At 52.4% G+C, this 19,609-nt stretch overlaps 1 protein-coding gene across 1 annotated transcript in view; it reads left to right on the top strand.

The window, feature by feature from the left end:
- PAX8 (paired box 8) overlaps positions 1-16,577 on the top strand; it is a 62,258-nt gene extending 45,681 nt beyond the window's left edge. The window contains 4 exon segments of the mRNA XM_042979842.1: positions 283-489; positions 7,531-7,632; positions 13,855-13,941; positions 15,384-16,577. Coding sequence (XP_042835776.1) covers positions 283-489; positions 7,531-7,632; positions 13,855-13,941; positions 15,384-15,460 — 473 coding nt within the window. The 3' untranslated portion in view covers positions 15,461-16,577.
- The last annotated feature ends 3,032 nt before the right edge of the window (positions 16,578-19,609 follow it).

Genomic DNA, 19,609 nt, shown 5'->3' on the forward strand with positions numbered 1-19,609 from the left:
CGTGCCTCCTCGCTCCCCCACCGCTGCGGGGGAGGGGAGGGGAGGCGGCACACACAACACTCCTATGCTAGCAGAGGCACAGCAGGGAGGCAGAGCTTCTCTCCAGCCCTCACTCACCCCGAGGAACACGTGCAGCCCTCCCGCCACCCCCAGACTCAGAGAGGAGCCGCCTGCCCCCGCGCCCCACCCGCACCCCTCCCGCATCTCATGGCTGGGTCTGTGCATGTGCCCACCCCATCATCTCACACCCCTCTCTCCTTGTTGTCTCCCTCCCTCCGGCAGATCCTCATTCACCCTTCGCCATAAAGCAGGAAACCCCCGAGGTGTCCAGTTCTAGCTCCACCCCTTCCTCTTTATCTAGCTCCGCCTTTTTGGATCTGCAGCAAGTCGGCTCCGGGGTCCCAGCCGGTGCCTCGGTCCCGCCCTTCAATGCCTTTCCCCATGCTGCCTCCGTGTACGGGCAGTTCACGGGCCAGGCCCTCCTCTCAGGTACGACAGGGAGGTCCCGGGCCGTGCAGCTATCGCGGGTGGGGGAGGGGGAGGTCCTCAGGGCCGGCCACCAGTCCCCTTCTTTGGGTGCAGCCCCGTCTCTGGCCTTCAATCCTGTCCACCGTCACCCTATTCCCTAAATCTACCCGCAGCTTTTGGACGTGCCAAGATGTGGCGCTCGGTGCTGGCCAAGTCAGGCCGTGGGAGGGGCAGGCACTCTGGGGATGCCAGGAAGTGGGGTGCGCGGCACATTTCCAGAACCTCCCCCCAAAGACCCGTGGAAGAGCGGGGGCCTTAAGGCCAGGAGCTAGGCAGTATAAAGCAGTGAACCCTTGGTCTGGGTGAAAAGTAAAAAAGAAGGAAAAGAAGAAAACTTTGGAGGGAAGAAGTCATTGGCTTTTGGAGATGATTTCTGGATCAAATTTCTAAAGAAGACAGAGGGTCCGTCCCAGTTGGGTCTCCACAGTGTAGCACTCCTTGTATCCAGCTTAACAGGGTCACCCTCGGAGAAACTTGAGAGATGAGGGAGCAGGGGACCTCCCATCAGGAACTTCACTGGCCTCCAAACAGTAAAGCTGGAAGTGCCTTAGGGGCATCTAGAGCAAATCTCTCCTTATATTGATGGGAAAGAGGCCCAGGAAGGATTGGGCCTGGCCAGGGCCCCTGCGTAAGCGTGTGGTTGTCTGGCAGAGTGAGGGCTCGGCCTGCATGCGGCCTGTGGGTCAGACCTCAGCAGAAGTGGGTCTCCCTGGAAGTAGGACATCAGCCCACCAGCCAGGGCCTGGGCAGCAGCTGAAAGAGGGTGTCTGGCTTGGGCAGGAGAAGACCTGAGATGGAGCGAGAATGGGGAGCAGGGAGGGACCCATGATAGCCTTCAGCTCTCCGAAGGGCTTCCACGGAGATGGGACTGTGTTAGATGTGGGCCCAAGGCACTGAACCAGAACCCATGGAGGAAGCCAGAAGTGGACTAGCCCTTCTGGACCAGTGTTTTTCACCTTGCTGGGCCTCAAAACACGCTGTTAAAATGACAGCTTTTACAGAAGCCAGGTATCCAAATCAGACAAATGAAGAGCTACTCTGTTTGAAGTAGGGACTCTGCCCCCCTGAAAGCCCCTGGACTCGAAAACCACCACACCAGAAGAACAAGGCCTCTACCTGCCCAGAGGGACCACAAGGTCATCTTACTCAAGTGCACAGTCTGGCTGGACCTGGGATGTTTTTCTCTGTGCATCCCCACGTCTAGTGTGGGAGGACCTCTTGAAAGAGGTGGGCACAGAGGTAAAGGGTTCATGAAGGAAGCCCAATGTGTGGGCAGAGAGGCAGTGTTTCAGGGTATGGGGCACGGGAGCACATGTTGACTCAGAGTTCAAAATTTCAAAAGCGGGTGAAGTCAGCGGAGATGGGTCATTTGTTTTGACCAAAGTGATTAAAGGAGAAAAATCTGTGAGCTGAGTGGAGTGATGTCAGCCAGAGAAAATGGGATGGGAGGGTGAGAGGGGAGCCAGGGAGTAAAGGGGCTCACATCCGCCGCAGGATGGAGAGGCCCAAGCACTGGGTGAGACCTCCTGCTTCGTGTGAATGGTGGGCCCCAACCAGGAGGGCTGCGATAAGCCAGGCAGGGGATGAGGTGTGGATGGAGCATGTAACGATGGGGCGTAGTTCTTTAGTTACTGCGTGAGTTGCCCAGGTACCTGGCAGGACCATTCGAGAGGTCAAGGCAGTGGACGCATGGCATTGGGAAGCGGTCTTGGACAGTGGTCCGTGGCAAACTCCCTGCCCCCAACTTTCTCCCTTCCCTGTCACCCTGTTAGGGCTTCACGCACCCCCTGTCGATATGCAGTCAAAGCAGCGGGCCACTTCCAACCTCTGTCAGCTCTCAGTTTAGTGGACATGCCCACATTCCAGACCAGCAGCAGAACTGGAAGGTCATGCACCCCATGGAGCAAAGAAGCGGTCAACAGTCACCAGGGTATAGAGTGCGGCCCCTGTGGAAGCCAATGGCTGGCTGTAGGGCCCAGCCCGAGGGCTGAAGATGCAGCACCAGAGTCAGGGACTCTTCCTCTGTCAAAGAATGCCCAGGCTTGGAGGCACCGGGTCCAGGCAGGTTGCCAAGAGCAGGAAGCAAGTCAGGGATGCAGTTCACAGAGCCGGGCCAGCCCTGTGGCTTGGGCACAAGGTACAGGATGGCTGGTGTCCATGTGGAGCCCAGGATGTTGACCTGCGGCTCCTCGAAGACTGTCCACCTGCAGACTATGGTCAAGAATGGACCTAAAATACCTACCATGGGGCCGAGCCACGGTGAGCGGGCTGGGAGGACATGCAGGGAGAAGGAAGGCTGGAAGGAAGGAAGGATCTCAAGAGTCGGAGGGGGGCGGGGGCTAGAAAGCCATCCAAGAGAGGAAGAGGTGAACTTGAAAGAAAGAAGGGAGCCAAGACTCAATTATGCCGAGGTAGTACTGCAGACAAGAGGAAAGAGGCAGGACCAGAGGAGTTTTCATTCCAGAATCAGCTTGGCCCTCACCTACCAGAGCCTTCCCAGCTCACCTCCTCTGAGTGGCTTCCTAAGGACCCTCCCTGCTGCTTCACAGTCTCCTCCTGGGGTCACTTCCTCTCCTCACCCAGTGTCTCTGATAGTGCGATCTCCAGGGTGACTGTCCCTCTGCGTCTCAGCTTCTCCCTAATCAGTTTTTTAAAAAAGAAGGATCAGAGTTTGGGGAACAATAGGATTGTCCCTAATATTCCTGCCATTTCCCTTCAGATGCCCCAGTCTGGGTCCCAACACATTTGCAAGAGTGATAGCAAAGGCATCCTTGTCCTGGGTGTTCCAGGGCTGATTCCAGCTCAGCTGATCAGAGAGCCCTGAGTTTGGTTTTATCATCAAAGAGTCCATTACCCGCCTCCATTCTTTTGTGCAAAATTATATTTAGTCCTGCCAAAGAGATTTCTGGATTGCTATAAATTTTCTTTGCTATCAGAACAAGATAAGGAATTGAAAAGGGGTCAAATAGAGGGCAGACATCAAAGTGGGCAAATAAAATTGTCTGAAATTACCTCTACCCTCTAAATTCCTCCTGGACGCTACCAATATTTAGAACACTTGCCAATAGTTCTGGGGTGCTAGTGTTTTTTTTTATAGAACCCCACTTTGCAGCCAGTGAACATCAACCTGTGTCTACATCACCTTCTGAAAAATAGGGCCATGTAGAAAGTATATTTGAGTGCAGAGGAATTGCAAATCAAAGAACCTAAGGGCACCTGGGTGGCTCAGTTGGTAAAGCGTTCCTCTTGATTTCAGCTCAGATCATGATCCCAGGGTCATGGGATTGAGCCCTGAGTTAGGCTTTGCACTGAGCATGGAGCCTGCTTACAATCCTCTCTCTCTCTCTCTCTCTCTCTCTCTCCTTCTGCTCCTCCCTCACTCATGCATGCACACATGCGCACGCACTCTCTCTCAAAATATAAATAAATAAATAAATAAATAATAACAAATCAAAGAAACTAATGATGAAGACCCTTCAAAAATAAGTAATTCAGTAAAAGGTCATGGTTAGGCCATGTTGGAGTGCATCTACCTCATGGCTTCTGTGGTTACATTTCTGAGAAGGTCGCAAGGTTCTTGGCTTTTTAGAAGAAACCACATATTCAAGGGACTGAAGCAGAGTTTTGAAGGATTGACAGGGGAGTTTAAGGTACCATAGGCTGGATGAGGGCCATCCTGTAGAAAGTCTTACTAGGCTTTCCAGGAGGGCCAAGTTTCATGGAAGACTTTGGGGTCTACTCCAGCACTGGATCCAGAAACATCTGCTCCCCTGGGAGAAAATTCGGTGGTCAAGGAGAGATGAAGATTAAAATCTCAGAATATAAGGGAGTGAGGTTAATGAATTTATTTCTAAGAGCAGTCTAGGGGCTAGCTCTCATGGGATGGGGTCCTACGGGGCAATTGTGACTAAATTGCAGCTTCGGGGGAGCATGTGTCCTCGTGCTCTGCCCACTGAGCTGCGGAGCTCAAGAAACAGTAGGGCCAGGTGATGGAAAGGGATGGGTCGAGGGCAGTAGAAAGGGGAGTGTGGAACCACAGGGCTCCAGGGTCAAAGGAGACCTGGAGAATACCTAGACCAGCACCAGCAAAGAGGAGGCCTAAAAGCCAAGAGTTACCTCCTCACCTCCAGCCCCAGTCATGGTAGACACAGGTGCAGCCTCAGAATCCTTCTCAACACAGGGTACCAGGAAGCCCCTACCAATGAAATAAGTGATAAGGTGAACCTAATTTACTATCTCTAATCTAACCTAGCTCATGAGACAGATGGAAAGATGTGATTCAGAGAAATTAGTTTGTCCCTCATCCACAGCCTGGCTTGGATCTAGAGCGCGCTCTCTCTCTCTCTCTCTCTCTCTTTCTCTCTCTCAGGGAAGAGGAAGCAGGAAAAGGAAAGAAAAGGCATTGGGCCTGAATTAGCCACCAACCCTCTTCCATCACTCTCCTACTCATGCATCTGTCCACCCCCTGTACACCTGCTGCCCTCACAGACTTCATGGCCACCCCTTCCTCTCAGAGCCTTCAGTCTTTGGCTAAATGTTCATCTGAGAGCCGAGGGGGCTGAGTCCGATAGCTGATTGTATTGCAGTCCTTCTTCAAAGAAGGATCAGATTTTACCTTGGTGTATTTTCTGCATAGTCCTTCCTCTACTTCTAAATGCACTAAAATTTCCTTGCCTCACCTGAGTTTCCAATCCCTCCTTTATTCAGACCTTGGGTCAAGTGAACTGAACCCACCTATAGAATTCCAGTGGATTCCACCCTGTTTGCTCCGGCACCTATGGTGTTCATTTTTATGAAAACATTCACATAGTTTTAAATAATGAACACTGATGGCTCATTTCAAATAGGGTTTATTCTATAAGGGTTCCCATGACGTAACAACTTATAGAATGTGTCCACTGCACTAATCGATGTCCACCTATAACATGAAACCCTGGCTGTGAGTTATACTGATAACATCATAGTAATAGTAATAAGGTATATAAGGTACTCTTATTTCCTCCCTCCCCCACCCATTTTGCACATGAAGAAACAAGCTTGGGCACATAGGTAGCTGGTCTAAGGACACTTGGAAAATTAGTTGCAGAAGCAGGATAAGGACCAAGGTCCTCTGGTTCCTAAATCCTTCCTTCAGAGGAAAGACAGAAGTCCAGAAGGCCTGGTCTCGTTTGTTGACCCCCTAAACTTGGCTCCACACGCTTATCCCAGCTCATGCCCAATCTTGCTTTAGTGGCTGGCCTTGCTAATTTAGCATTCTTACTCACTGCTGTATCCCCAGTATTCGGAAAAGTGCCTGGGACCTCATACTTTCTCAATAAATCTTTATTGAATGCACAACTTGTCTTCAGGAAATCTCTAAAAATAGAGGTAAGATTTAGTCGCTGCAGTACTGACGACTCATGGGGTTCCATGGGACGTGCCTTCCCTTTCATCATTACTAGCCACCCCCTGAAGAGTTCAAAGCATGTTGGACCTCGGGGGGATGTCAGGCAGAAAAGTTGGACAGGCAGTGGTGCAGAGGGGACGGCCCTGGTAAGTTGGTTGACCGACTCACAGGGGGTCCCTGTGAGTCCCGGGAGAAAAAGCAGCCCCCCATGTGAAGGAGGCAGAGGCACTTGGGTAAAATGGTCATAACCGAACACAGCGTTTCTCACCCCAGGGTGATTTTGCCCCCTGGGGACATATGACAATATCTGGAGACATTTTTGGTTGTCCTGTGGGGTGGGAAGTGCTTCCAGTACCGAACGAGTAGATGCCAGGGATGCTGTGGAACATCCTGCGATGCCGAGGATGACCCCCACACAAAAATCATCTGGCCCCAAATGTCAATAGTGCTGAAGTTGAGAAACCCTGTAAACATCACTAAGAAATGGAATGACCAAATAACTCATCATTCCAAATGGGGCATTTGAGAGTAAAATAGATGTTATTAATAAATACGCTGAGTGGTAATGACAGCGGTCATTACCTGGACAGATGCGGCCAAAGCAGGATGAATTGCCAAGAATCCTTGGGTGAGGGAGAGTCTGATCTGGGCCTGTGGGACATGAGAGAAGTGGAAGAAACTCACCGAGTCAGACGGGGCCTCCAGAATGGGAAGGTTCAAACTTTCTGATGTAGAGGAGAGGTAGAGCCAGGGAAATCAGGTCACTAGGGCTGTCTCCACGTGCCACCAAGACAAGGGCATTACCCGTAGATTATAAAGAGAGAGCTGGATGTCTGTTTTGCTGAAAGTGGGTTGTTTTTTGGTTTTTGTTTGTTTGTTTTTTTCCAGGAATGGAATTGACAGATGTGTGGTTCATGTTCAGGTGTTAACACCAAATATCTCTCAGCCTGTGTCTCCTTTCTAGGTCAGGGATAGCCTGTAGGTTTTGTGTCCTTTACAATTCTCATAGGTTGTATCCACCTGGAAGACCACGTTGAGGAATAAGAACCACCCTCCCTGGCCCATTGGAAAACAGTTCAGTGATTGATTAGCGATGTCTGCCACGGGTCCAAAAAAGCATAGTGAAAGGTAGTGGCCCAAAGGCCTTTGCCATCCCTTGTAGGACCTCGTTCTTGATCCTCAAAGCGGAGCTGAAAGGATGTGAGCTCTGAGTCCAGTGGCCCCTAATGTATTACTTAGGCCAGCTACACACACTGCTACGCTGGACGCTGGGGGGGATAACAAAGACCCAGAAGAGATAGCCCCCGCCCTGCCTTCAAAACCATGACATTGTTATGGGTAAATAAGATGCACACCAATAAAATCACTGGAGGATGGGCCACAATACAGGACTGCAATAGCAAGTGCTCCCTGCACGGTGGAGCCTGTGTCCTGTTGGCCAGACAGAGGGAGAAGCTTGAGCTCAGAGAAGGGAGGAGGGGGAGTGGGTTTGGAGACTGGCTTTGAGGAGAGTGGTGGTGGCATGAGGGAAGACTCGCTGAGCCTCAGGGAAGCAAGACAGACAGCGCAGAAGCCCACAGTGGCCTAACTAATGACTCCTTGCTGTATTTTTCCAGGGAGAGAGATGGTGGGGCCCACGCTGCCCGGATACCCACCCCACATCCCCACCAGCGGACAGGGCAGCTATGCCTCTTCTGCCATCGCAGGCATGGTGGCAGGTAAGGGGAGGGGCTGGGCAGGAGGGGAGTACTGCAAACAGGAAGTGTTGGCCAAAGGTAGAGCAAGAGGGGCCAAGAGGCAGGGTGCGTCCCATGCACAGATTTCCCAAAAGGCATTGAAAGACCCACCAAAGGGTGCATCTTCTTGGAAACGCTTGGAGCAAAGATTTCACTGCAGTCCTGGCTCCTTAACTCTCCCCGGCTCAGCTTCCTTCTTCCCACCTTCTCCCAGATTCCCTGTGATGAAATGGGCAGGGCTGAGACTGGCCAGTGTTCAAACCCAAACTCTGCCACTTCTTCCGTTGACTCAGTGAGGCTTGATGGAGGGTGCCTTAGGGGTCTGCAGGACAGTGTGAGCTAAACACAAGCCTGGCCCTTGAGCAACCCATTGTCTCCCAGTTTTTTCACTCTGATGCATTTGTACACCCTTTCTGTAAAACTTGAATATGAATGGGGTCGGTGATGATGATGATGATGATGAAGATGGTTGAAATATACCTTCCTTCACACCCCACATTCACTCAACCCTGCATGGGCAGGACCCGTGTTCTAGGTACTCCAAAGGTACTGCAGGGACATGAGCTGGAAGGATTTCTCCATCATCACTGGCATTGTCCTGGAATACTGCCTGCCAGTCATGTGGATTTCTTTATCCACCGGCGTGATCATCACCCAATAGTGACCCAGGGTGTCAAGGTCTAGACAAGTGAGGACAAGGAGTTTTTCTGGGCGAATCTCACTCACTCTTTTAGGAACCGTATAGAAAGGACCCAAGGGAGGACAGGGCAGAATCGAGTCATATCTACTGCCCCAAGAGGCCCCAGGACGTGGAGCTTTTGGAACGAGCTCTGAATCAGGACATCTGTGACCCCCATGCAGACGCCCTGACCCCAGAGACTTAACACATTACATTCACCCAGGCTGCTTCCCTCCCTCCCTCCCTGGCAGGGGCTGTTCTCTGCCAGCCACCCACTCTGGGTGCCCTGTGCTGAAGCAGGTGGGCTGGGCTCTCCAGGGCAGAGGGAGGGGAGGGAGAAGAGAGGAGGCAAGGAGGCTCTGCGCTCCCTGGGAACCTGCTGAGCTGGCACTTGTTGCTGCCTGGTTACCGTGGCGATGTGCTTAATGCAGCGTTGAAAATACAGAATACTGACTCCTCTCTCCCTCCTGGCCCTGGACTCCCTCCCTCCCTCCCTTCCTCTTCTGGAGCGTGAAATGAGATTGGTCAAGATAAAAAAGGAAAAGATTCGGTTATTTTTTTAAGAGTGTGGATAATGGGGCCTCTCAATCAAAATCCCAGGCTCCAGTCGGCTCCCCCATCCCCCTTCCAACCTCTCCACCTTTCCCTGCCGCCTGCTTAGAGGAGGAGGAGGAAACAGAAAGCACAGGGCTTTTCTCTTAATTATGAATCATTCCCCAAGGCCAGGCCCAGGGCAAGGGGGTCCTGGGGCCCAGAGTATGACCCGTGAGGTAGCTGGAAGGTTTGGGCCTCTCATCAAAGACCCGCAGGTGTTTCCAGAAGGATCTCATCCTGAGTGAGTGTTGTGGAAAAAAAAAAAAAATAGCACAACTACAACATCAACTTCAAGTGAATTACAAAAGGGGTGGGCCTTGCCTTGCGCAGTGCATGGACTTTCCAGTAAGTCATATGTAAATCAGGTTTCAGAAAATGCAATACTATTTAAATGTATCCTCTGGTTCCTAGGAACTCCGTGGTACAAATTAATCCTTAAGGAATTTTTTTGCACAAAAATTATTTGTCCATCTCTATAGTAGCCGCAATCTCCCAGTTGACTAAACGGTGATTCCTTCTATTAAAATTAATAAAAACTTCACTGAGTGCTGACTGTGTGTTAGATGCATAATACATGCTTAAAGCAAGGCATGCCAGTGGGCATTCTTCAATCATTTGTGGAAGGAAGGAAAAGATCATTAATTCCTGTGTGCCTGGCCATTCACAGATATAACTTTCCTCTTGAATCCTCACCATAAAATTAGGAAGCTGGTATCATTCTAGTTTAATATAGATGAAGAAACGAGCTTAGAAAAGCAAAGGAGTGTGCTCAGGGCCTTAATTACCTATACCATGTGACTGAGTTGTTCAAACCCAGGTCTTTTGATTTCAAATCTAGGGTTCTTTCTACTACACCATACTGCCTCCCCCAATACTAGAAATAACAACGCAAGCTATAGCAAAATGACACAAGAACAGGACCAGGACACAGACTTCTCCTGTCCACTCATCATCTGTTTTGCCTTCTCATGGTTGTTGTTGTTTTTCCTGCCCCATTAACAGAGTTGATGACCCTCACACCAGTTCTAGAGCTGAACTGACAACTCCAGATAGATGGATCCGTCCATCCATCTACTCACTTTTCCATCCATGCATCTTTATACACATTTTTCCATCCATCCATCATCCATCTTTCCATTTTTTCCTTCCATTGATAGTTCCTTCTATCCGTTCATCTATCCATCCTTTCTTACATCCATCCTTTCATTGATCCATCTATCCTTCTATCCACCCATCCACCCATCCATCCATTCATCCATCCATCCATATATCCCTCTATACATCCATCATTTCATCTGTCTACCTTTCCATCATCCATCATCCAGTTTCCAGCCTTTAAACCATTCTTGCGTCCTTTCATCCATTCATCTCTTTTTCACTTGACAAATACTGGTTGAATATCTATGGTATAGGATGCTGAGGATATAGCAGTGAAGAAGGCAGGAGGCCCCTCTATTCATGGAGCTTACAACCTAATCATGAAGAAAAAAGTACAGTAAACAAGTCAACACATGAGTAAACAAGATCATTTCAGATAGTGGCAAGTGCTGTGAAGACAGTAAAGTTGGATGATGTATTAAAGAGCCACGGGGAGAGGAGATAACCACTTTAGATTGGGTGAACAGGGGAGACCTCTTTGAGACGGTTTTCAAAGTGATCAGCCAAGTGATAAACTAGAGCAAACCACCCCCAGCCCAAAAGAACAGCAAGTGCAAAGGCCCCAAGGCAGGAACTAGTTTAGCGCGATCACACTTAAAAAGGAGTTGGTGAGTATATCCAAGAACAACGAGTAAATGGGGAAGGCACTACAAAAGGAGGGGATGTTGGTAGTGGCTGGGTCGAATTTTAAGACAACTGCCGGGGAAACAGACTGCTCTTTCATTCTTGGGAGGAGCTTAGTGGGACTGGAAGGTAGACAGTCAAAAGAAGAAGCACAGAGACCAGTTAGGGGACGGACAACCGTAATAGTTCCTGCAAGACCTTGGTGGCTTGGGCTGGGCGGGGGGAGGGGGTAAGCAGTGAGGGAGGAGAAAAGAGACATTGAAGGTATTTTAGCCGTACAGCCAACAACACTTGGTGAATTGGCTGTGGGGGTTCCAAAACAGAGGAAGCAAGAATGACTCCTAGGCTTGAAGCTTGGGAAAATGCGTGGATGGTGGTGCTGGCGAGTATATATATGGGAGACCAGGAGAGGAAGGGATAGAATGTGTGGCAGGTGGAAATCAAGAGTTCTACTGGGCCATAATAGGATTGAGACACCTCCAAATACCCGGTTTAATAAGTTAGTAGGCACTTGATATATGTCTGAAGGAACGAATTCTGGCTAGGACATAAATTTCAGCCATTGTACCAAGCTGTTATTTAATGCCAAGTGATTTGACAAGATCACTAGAAAGAGAATGTGGATGGAAAATCACAGAAAGCTCACAGACCAAGCCTTCAGCACTTAGAGCTTGAGCAGAGAAGACACCAGCAAGGAGAGTGAGTGGGAGGGAACAGTGGATCCAATGGCAAAGGCATCGTGAAACCCAAAGGCAAAGAGGGAGCAATGACCTGAATCAAGGTTGGCTAGGAGGTTGAGGGGGTGGGGTGGGCATCGAAGTGACCATTGGAATGATCAGGATGGAGGCTGTGGGGATTTCAGGGGATCAGCACTGGCCTGTTTGGAGGGGAATGAGGAGGTGAGGGCAGAGACCAGGGAGCACAGAAAGGGGCTGGTAGCTGGATACGCGGCAGGAAGAGAATTTTTTAAAACAGAAGATGGCAGAGCATGTTTGCTGCCTGGAAGAAGTGGTGAATTAGAAAAGGAGGCATTGATGAAGCAGGAAAAAAGGGGATAGATTGTAGGGGGAAAGTCCTTGGAAAGGTGAGAGGGGTGGGATGCGGAGCAAAGACGACGGGTTGGCCTTTCACGGATGCGGAAACATTTCATCCACTGGGGTTGCATGCAGGTTGACGGGTCTGGTGGTGGGAAGACGCGGCACCCAGGTGCGTGCCGCCTCCTGTGCCCCAACCCCTCTGCCAGCTTCCGTGTGATCGAAGCACATAGGTATTTGGTGAATGTGTGTTCAGTATATGAGTAAGCGTGTGAGTGAATGCATGAATAAGTGACAAAATGAGAGAGGAAACACATTGTATTTTCCACCTCTCTTCCTTGTCCTTCGAAGCCAGTAGTGTTTGGCACTGGGCAGGGGGTGGGGTGAGTGGGGGTTGTGGTTAGAGGCCCCGGCTGTGTAGCCCACGTAGAATCAGCTTCCTTCTAGGGTGTTCTGAAACCAGGCAAATCGAGGATACAACAGCGGTTAATGGGGAACAGTTTCCATTGTGGGATACAAGAAAGAGCCCTGGGGTAGGAGCTAGGGCGCATGATTAGTGCAGGCTCTAACTGAACAGGGGATCTGGGGTAAATGTCTTTCCCTCTCTGGGGAGCAGTTTCTTCACTCGTGATCCTCGGTTGAGCTTTATTCTAGCGCCTGCTTGATGGGAAAATAGTAAAAGCTAGCATTTCTTGAGTGCTTTTTATATACCAAGAGTGGGGCTAAACGTTTAACGTATATTATCCGATTTAATCCTCCCTAAAACACCATGACATAGAGACAATAATTCGTCCCATTTTACGGATGAGGACAGCAAGGCTCAGAGAGGTTAAGTGATTTGCCCAAGGTTATACAGCTAGGAAGTGGGAGATTTGGGAGCAGAGATTTGATTCCAGGCAGGCCGGCTCCAGAGCCAGGCAGTTTCAGGCTTCCCTTCCAGTGTCGGTGAAGGAGACCAGAAGCCACCGAAGGCTCTTAGCTCCCAATAGCAGATGAGGTTCTGAAAGGCGGTGCAGATATTCATGGTTTGGCAGGATTGGCAGGAACCTGGCTTTCAGACGAAACTGTCTCAGAAGCACATAAAGGGATTATCCGAAATTCAGAGTTAAGAGCCCTGAGGCCAAGTTCTGCTCTGCCATTTGATGTGAGGCAAACTGCTTAATCCTGCGGCACTCCAATTTCCTCTTCTCTCCATTGGCCATATTAATGGGTGCTGCATAGGATGCTGATGAGGACAAAGGAGCATAGTGTATGGGAACATGTTTTGCAGACTTTAAGCTCCCCACCAAGTCCCCATGGTAATGGTGCAGTCTGCTTGGGTTTGTTGTTACTTAAGGGAATCCTTATGTCATTTCTTTGGTAAGTCATTCCTTTTTGGTAAAGCCAAGAATCCACTCACAGAAAGAGGTGATCTGATTTGCTGTGTTGGAAGTCATGCACTGAGTTTGCTTCAAGTGGCCCACTTAGGATGGGACCCCCACGTCCTCAGAGCAAGTCCCCAAGAGGTTGGTGCCTTGCAGGGCTCCTCCCTGGGCTCCTTCCTCTAATCCTCAGCAGCCCCCTTCCCCCACCGCCACAGCCTCATACACACCCCACACCCGTCCCTAACAAACTCAGAGCTAGGGAGGCTAAAAAGTTTGTACGTGCTAATTCTTTCTATGGCTGCTTCTGTGACCCCGCTCACTCCCTTCTGCCCCTCCTGGAAAGGTCTTCTGTTGAAGGTCCAGGCCCAGAAAAAGTGGTAGAACCTGGGCGCCGGAGACACAGTTCAGCTTCCAAACATCACCAAACCCTTCAGCTGTGTGAGCTTCTAGAGGTCTCCAAGCCTTAGCTTCTTTACCTGAAAAATGGGCACAATAATGTCACGTCCCTCCTGGGCTACCTGGGAGGACTGAGCTTGTCAGGGCGGCGCCTCTGGTACCTGTCCAAATTGATGCAGGCTGAGGGGCCCCCAAAGGGTGGATTGAGGGACATCTGAGCTCACATGGTCTCTGCCCTGGCTGTCCATGCCCCCAGGGCTGGCCCAGTGCCAGCCCTGCAGACCCTTCTCCCCCACCCCCAAGCCTACATTGGTACGTCCACCTCACAGGCCTCTCACCTGTGTGCCTCCAACAGGAAGTGAATACTCTGGCAATGCCTACGGCCACACCCCCTACTCCTCCTACGGCGAGGCCTGGCGCTTCCCCAACTCCAGCTTGCTGAGTAAGTCCCCTCGGGGCCGCCCAGGCCCTCTGCTGTGTGGGGCAGGGTTGGGGTACAAGACTGGGCCAAAAGTCTGCCTGAAAGGCAGCCCGGAGGCCCAGGTTAGATGGAGGGCCTCTGGGAGACAGGTGTTCTTGGCAGTCCAAGCAGGTAGAGGGAAGGCCAAGTACCTAGGTGTTTGAAGGGAGAGCACACAAGCAAGAGACTTCTCGGCATCATTCTCCCTCCTACTGCCTGAGGCCATGTCTCTGAAATCTTGGTTCTGTGTGAGATTCAGGGCTCAGGCCTTGGAAGGGCAAAGGTGGACTCCAGCAAAGTCTAAGAGTGGACTTCCTGCCTTCAGGGGCTCACAGCGCAGCAGCAGGGACACTGAGGCAAGGACGCCCTACAGGAGTGCAAATAAGGCTGTCCTGTCACACACATTAACCATCTAAGTGGCGCACTGGTACTCATTATCCAGCACCAGAACCCTCATACGGGGACCCTTTGTTCAGTACCTTCCTGATATTTGGCTTGAGATGTGGACACCCTTCAGGATGGAGGTCCAGAGAGTGAGCTATGGGCTCCTGTTCACCCCTCTCTTGCCCTGGGGCCATGGGCTGGGTAAGGAAGCTTTTTAGGAAACCAAGCCCCATAAGTGGCTTGAAGAATCCCACTAGAGTTTCCCTGAGTGATGACCTTGAGGGTCTCAGAACAAACCTGAGCCCAAGAGGAGCAGTGGAGCAAGTGTGGCCCACCCCAAGGGCCTGGCAGGACCAGCCATCCCCCAAGAACCCCCTTTCTTCCCATTACCTTCTGGCATTCCAAAAATGACTGGGAGGGTGGTTAACCTGGGCTCTGTTTGCCACAAGGGGTCAACTCCAACTCACCTTTCCGTACAATTTAGCCAGAAAGGATGAGGGTGCTGAGATGGGCCAGGGGCAGGGCACCTCCCCGCCAAGCCTTCCTGGGCTGCGCATCCTGCAGGTGTAGGGAGCCTCCCTGTGGAGATCCTCAAACGCACATCCCCCATGGCCAGTCAGGATTCTAGTCCTTCTGACTAGAATGGGCCCTAAGGAGAAGATTCTCTGACCTCGCACTGTGTATGCAAGGTTGGGGAAGGCCCCAGTGATCCCCAGGTGCGCTTGGTTCTTCAAGGTTCCAGATGTAACTGCTCTCAGTTGCCCTCTCCCTGAAAAGGAGGGTGTTGAAGGTCAAAGCCATCGTGGGGGGAGGGGCAAGAAGCCAACAGTTCTCATTCTGGCCAGAAACCCAAAGGTGAGGCCAGGGAAGGAGGAAATAGGCCCAGAGAGGAGTTAATCTTTGATGATCAGATAGGCCGGAGGGGTAGATGATTAACTTGTGTTGTCTTAAAGGTTAGCAGATGCAGGGGAAGGCTGTGGTGCAATTTCCCCTTCTGACCAGCAGTGTTGTTGTTGTTTTTTTTTTTAAAACACGTCCAGGTTCCCCATATTATTACAGTTCCACATCAAGGCCAAGCGCACCGCCCACCACTGCCACGGCCTTTGACCACCTGTAGTTGCCATGGGGACAGTGGGAGCAACTGAGCAACAGGAGGACTTGGCCTGGGACAGGCCCCAGAGAGTCACACAAAGGAATCTTTATTTATTACATGAAAAATAACCACAAGTCCAGCATTGCGGCTCACTCCCTGTGTGGTTGATTTAATGAACCATGAAAGACAGGATGACTTTGGAGAAGGCCAAACTGTCCTCTAAAGACTCCGCAATGAGGGGCAGGAGTTCCAGGGAGAGAGCACTGCCCCATTCCAAAAGAGACAGAATTGGAGGAGAAATGTGGAGAGAGGAGGGAACCGCCGAGGAGCTTGAGAGGGACGGCTCGCGCCCCACGAGGGGCTTAGGGCCGCAAAGGCGTCTGTGGCTCCATCAACGCGCTCTGGCGGTCCTGGGCTGTAAGCACTTCTGTCCAGCCCGCACACCACAGCCGGGCGCGGAGGCTGTCCCCCCACAGCCCCGCTGATCGTCACCTGCAGCCTGCCCCACAGCCGAGGCTCTGGCCGTCCACCTCCTCCACTCGGCTTGCTTGGCTCTTTCCGCGCCTCCCTCCCGGCCACGGGCTGAGGGCCGGGTGGAGTCAGCCGGAAGCTCCACCTGGCGGTCAAGGGCCTGCCTTTCGCCTGCTGCTGAGAATGTGTGAGCACGCCCCAGGTTCTCCTCCGGTGGATCATTCCTTGCCAGCCAGTCGGCCTATTACAGCTTGAGACAGACATTCCCCAGGGCCCCGGTTCCTGGGGAGTGAGCTGCAGCCCTTCCCGGGGGGCAGAATGAGGCAGAATTGCCGGGGACCGCTTCCCTCTCCCCACTGCCCCTGCCAAGCCAGGTATGCAGCCTACAACCCAAGCCCACAGCAACGGAAAAGACCCTGAGGCGACCCCCTGAAGCCAGCAATGGAGGTTCCCCCTCTGGCCCCCTCGCAGCCCTTGCCCCAGAAGCCTGACTGTAAATACTGTAAATGAAGCTCTGTTTGGGTCAAGCTTCCCTCTGTCCACCCCTAGACTTTGGCCTCTCAGTGAATTGTCTCCCTGCCATGTTGGGCTTTCTCTCCTTGACGCTTCTTTCTTTTTTTTAAAGACAACCCACCATTACCACATAACTCAATAAACCATTACTCTTGGTCTCAGGCTTTGGGGTCAGCTGGGGAAGGAAGCACCCTGGGTCTGGGCTTTCTCCAGAGAACCCCAGAGCCCTGTGGACAATGAACTCATGTTGGGTGGGGGGTGGGGGGGTTGAAAGACCGTCTGATGCCCAGGAGCCCTGACTTGGCATTCTCCCTCTCCCTCTGTTAATAGATGTTTAACTCCGGGCAGCCACTTATCCTAAGCTTTGATTTCCACTGTGAGTGAATGTGAGATTAAAATGAGCACATGGCACGATGCCGGGCCAATCGTAGACTCCCCACAAGCAGCTGCTCCTGTTATTCACAGGAAGCCAGAGAATCAGCGGGGAGGGTTGGTGAAGGTTCTGGGAACACTGTAAACCGGAGCCCAGGTAACCGCTCCCATGCGCCCTGCGGTGTGACAGGAAGGAGAAGACATTTCCCGGGCTCTACTGTGTGCAAGGCTCCGTGTGGAGGGCCTCCCATAAATTAAGCTGGGATTAGCCCCATTCGAGATTTGAGGAAACTGAGGCTCCGGCAAAATGAAATAACTTGCCCCAGGTGGGAAGTGGGGGGGGGGTGGGGTTCAATCAAGTCCTCTTGGAAAGACCGAGCAATGGGTGGCCCTGGGCATGCAGGGCCAGGAGGGGGTGAGGGAGGCCGCAGGGCAGACAATCCCTTTCTAAGAAGTTTTGGAGAACAAGGGTCACATAAAATGGTGACTGCAAGGGCTGTGCCCCCACGAGGGTGCTTGGCCTGTGGGGACCCTCTCCACCGGGGACACAGCTGGAACTAGGGGCAGGGCTCTGTGTAGCATGGTGCCCAGGTGAATGCTGACGACAGGGCAGCAAAGGGAGGTTGTCAGATGGAGAGGAAACTCCTCACCCACCAAGGACTCCAAGACTAGGAGGGCTGAGGCAGAGAGATAGGCCTCTTGCCCCACCATCCTCCCTAAAGAGAGGCCAGGGATGCTCGCCAAGGATGGTACGAGAGTAGAGCCATGGGACCCTCCCGCAGAGAAAACCCGTCTCCTTTTCTGAGGGGATCTGAGATGAGGCTCATTTTCCAAGAATAGCACTTGCCTCTAGCTATGAGCATGGAAGCAGGACTGAATCCCGTCGTATCTGAGGCTCCTCATCATCTCGAACCTCTGGGTCCCTGAGCCCTAAGACAGTGCCCCCCCCACCCCGCCCTGGTTCCAAGATCACTTTGAGATGCATGGCGCCCCAAGGAGCCTGCAGAGTGATTTTGCATTTGCAGACAGAACCCTCTCTGGGAACACTTGGTGCTCCTGGCAGGCCCTCTCCAACCCCCAAATGACAAAGAGACTTGGGCTGTGCTTTTTTGCTGCAGGTAACCGTGGTTCTGAACTCCCCTCCCTTTCTCTGAGGTGAGCTGAGCGTCTCAGGGCACTGTGCTCAAAGCGGGTGTTGGCTAGTGTGTGGTGTGGGCCAACGGCCATGTGTCCTACTAGACGGTGCCTGTCCAGACGTTCGATCCACGGTCAAACCATGGTCCCCCTTTGGGTCTCAGAAAATAGAGTTGTTTCTGTATTGGGGGAAAGCGACGACTGGAGGTGCCCCAGCACTGGGGGCAGTGTTGGGAGAAGTTGGGGTGGCCCCGGTGGGGGTAAAGGATTGTGAGGAGGGAGGAGACGCGGGAATGTGGGAAGCACCCGTGAGTAGCTGCATGTGAGGGGGTCGGTTTGCCGGGGAGCAAGGTCAGGCCCTGGTTTCTGCAAAGACTTGTGGGAGTAGAGCGTGTGCGGAGGAGGATTTGAGGTGAGGCTTGGGCCTGAGCGGGCGAGAGAGGCACCCACCTGCCTCGCAACCAAAGCAATCCCAGTCACAGCCGGTGTGGGGAGGCCTCCTCAGCTTTCCAGGCAGCTCTCCCAGCTCCTGCTCCATCATTTCGTCTTCACTCCATCCCCTTCAGTGACCCCCACCGCCCACCACACCTCCCCACACCCCCTCTGCCCCTCCTAGCGCAGGGGGGCCAGCCCAGGGTACCAGAAGCTCCGAGAGGTCTGAGTGGGCCAGGCAACCCCCAAAGGCAGCTGAACAGCTTCCGGCTAAGACACAGAGCGGCTCAAACCCCCCGGGGCCACCAGGTGGGGCAGACAGAACCCACCCCCCCCTTTCTAAGGTGGGTTGGAGCTGTGTGGACGCTCCAGTCTGACCCCACAGCCTGCAGGGGTGAGGACAGGGGCGGCTGCGAGTCTTGCCTCCAAGGCCAGCCCCAGGCGGGTTCCAACCCCTCTCTCCCTTCTCCAATATCCCTGCCACGAGTTGTTAGCAAAGAAAGTGAATTTTCTGTCCCTCGCGTGCGGGCACGCGCTTCACCCTGGCAACAAGCTCAGGCAAGAGCAGTCAGTGGCCATAGTTTTCAGACAGGAAGTAGGAGACCAGGGAAGTCGAGGCACTTGCTAGGGCTGCTGCTTTCCTGCCGGCCCGCGTCATCCTCCTGCTTCCCTCCCCCAATGCACACGTGTACCCACCTAGGTCCTCTTTAGGAGACTCCTGATGTCCTTGTCCTTTGGGGTGGGTGCAGGAGGAGGGGCCTGGAGATCACAATACCCCCTGGTCGGTGGGACTGAGCTTCAGGAGCAGAGGGAGGCCAAGGGGGATTGGAGGTCCCTGTCCGGTCCCCCTTCACTCCCTACTTAACTGTCCCCCCACCCCCACCCCCATCTTCCCTCATCCTCAGAAGACATGCTAATCCTCCACATAGGCTTAGTCTTTGTTTATAAAGCTCATTCATATCAATTTTTGTCTCTGATTCTGAACATCGGCCCCATTTTGCACGTGGAGAAACTGAGAGCAAACGATTACTTGACTTTTTCAAGGTCATTCAGAGGAGCAGGGACCACAGCCCAACCCCTAATCTAAGGCCAACTCTGCATCCTAATCTAGGGCCTTGATACCTGGATGTGGCCAGGCTTCTGCAGAGACCTCAGGCGGCTTTTACTTTGTGGGGAGGGATGGCAGGCACGTGAGCACCCAGGGCACTTCCATGCTCTCCTGACAGGGCAAACAGTGCTGGATGGAAGGTC

Source organism: Panthera tigris, chromosome A3 (assembly GCF_018350195.1).
Source record: "Panthera tigris isolate Pti1 chromosome A3, P.tigris_Pti1_mat1.1, whole genome shotgun sequence".
Classification (NCBI taxonomy): domain Eukaryota; kingdom Metazoa; phylum Chordata; class Mammalia; order Carnivora; family Felidae; genus Panthera; species Panthera tigris.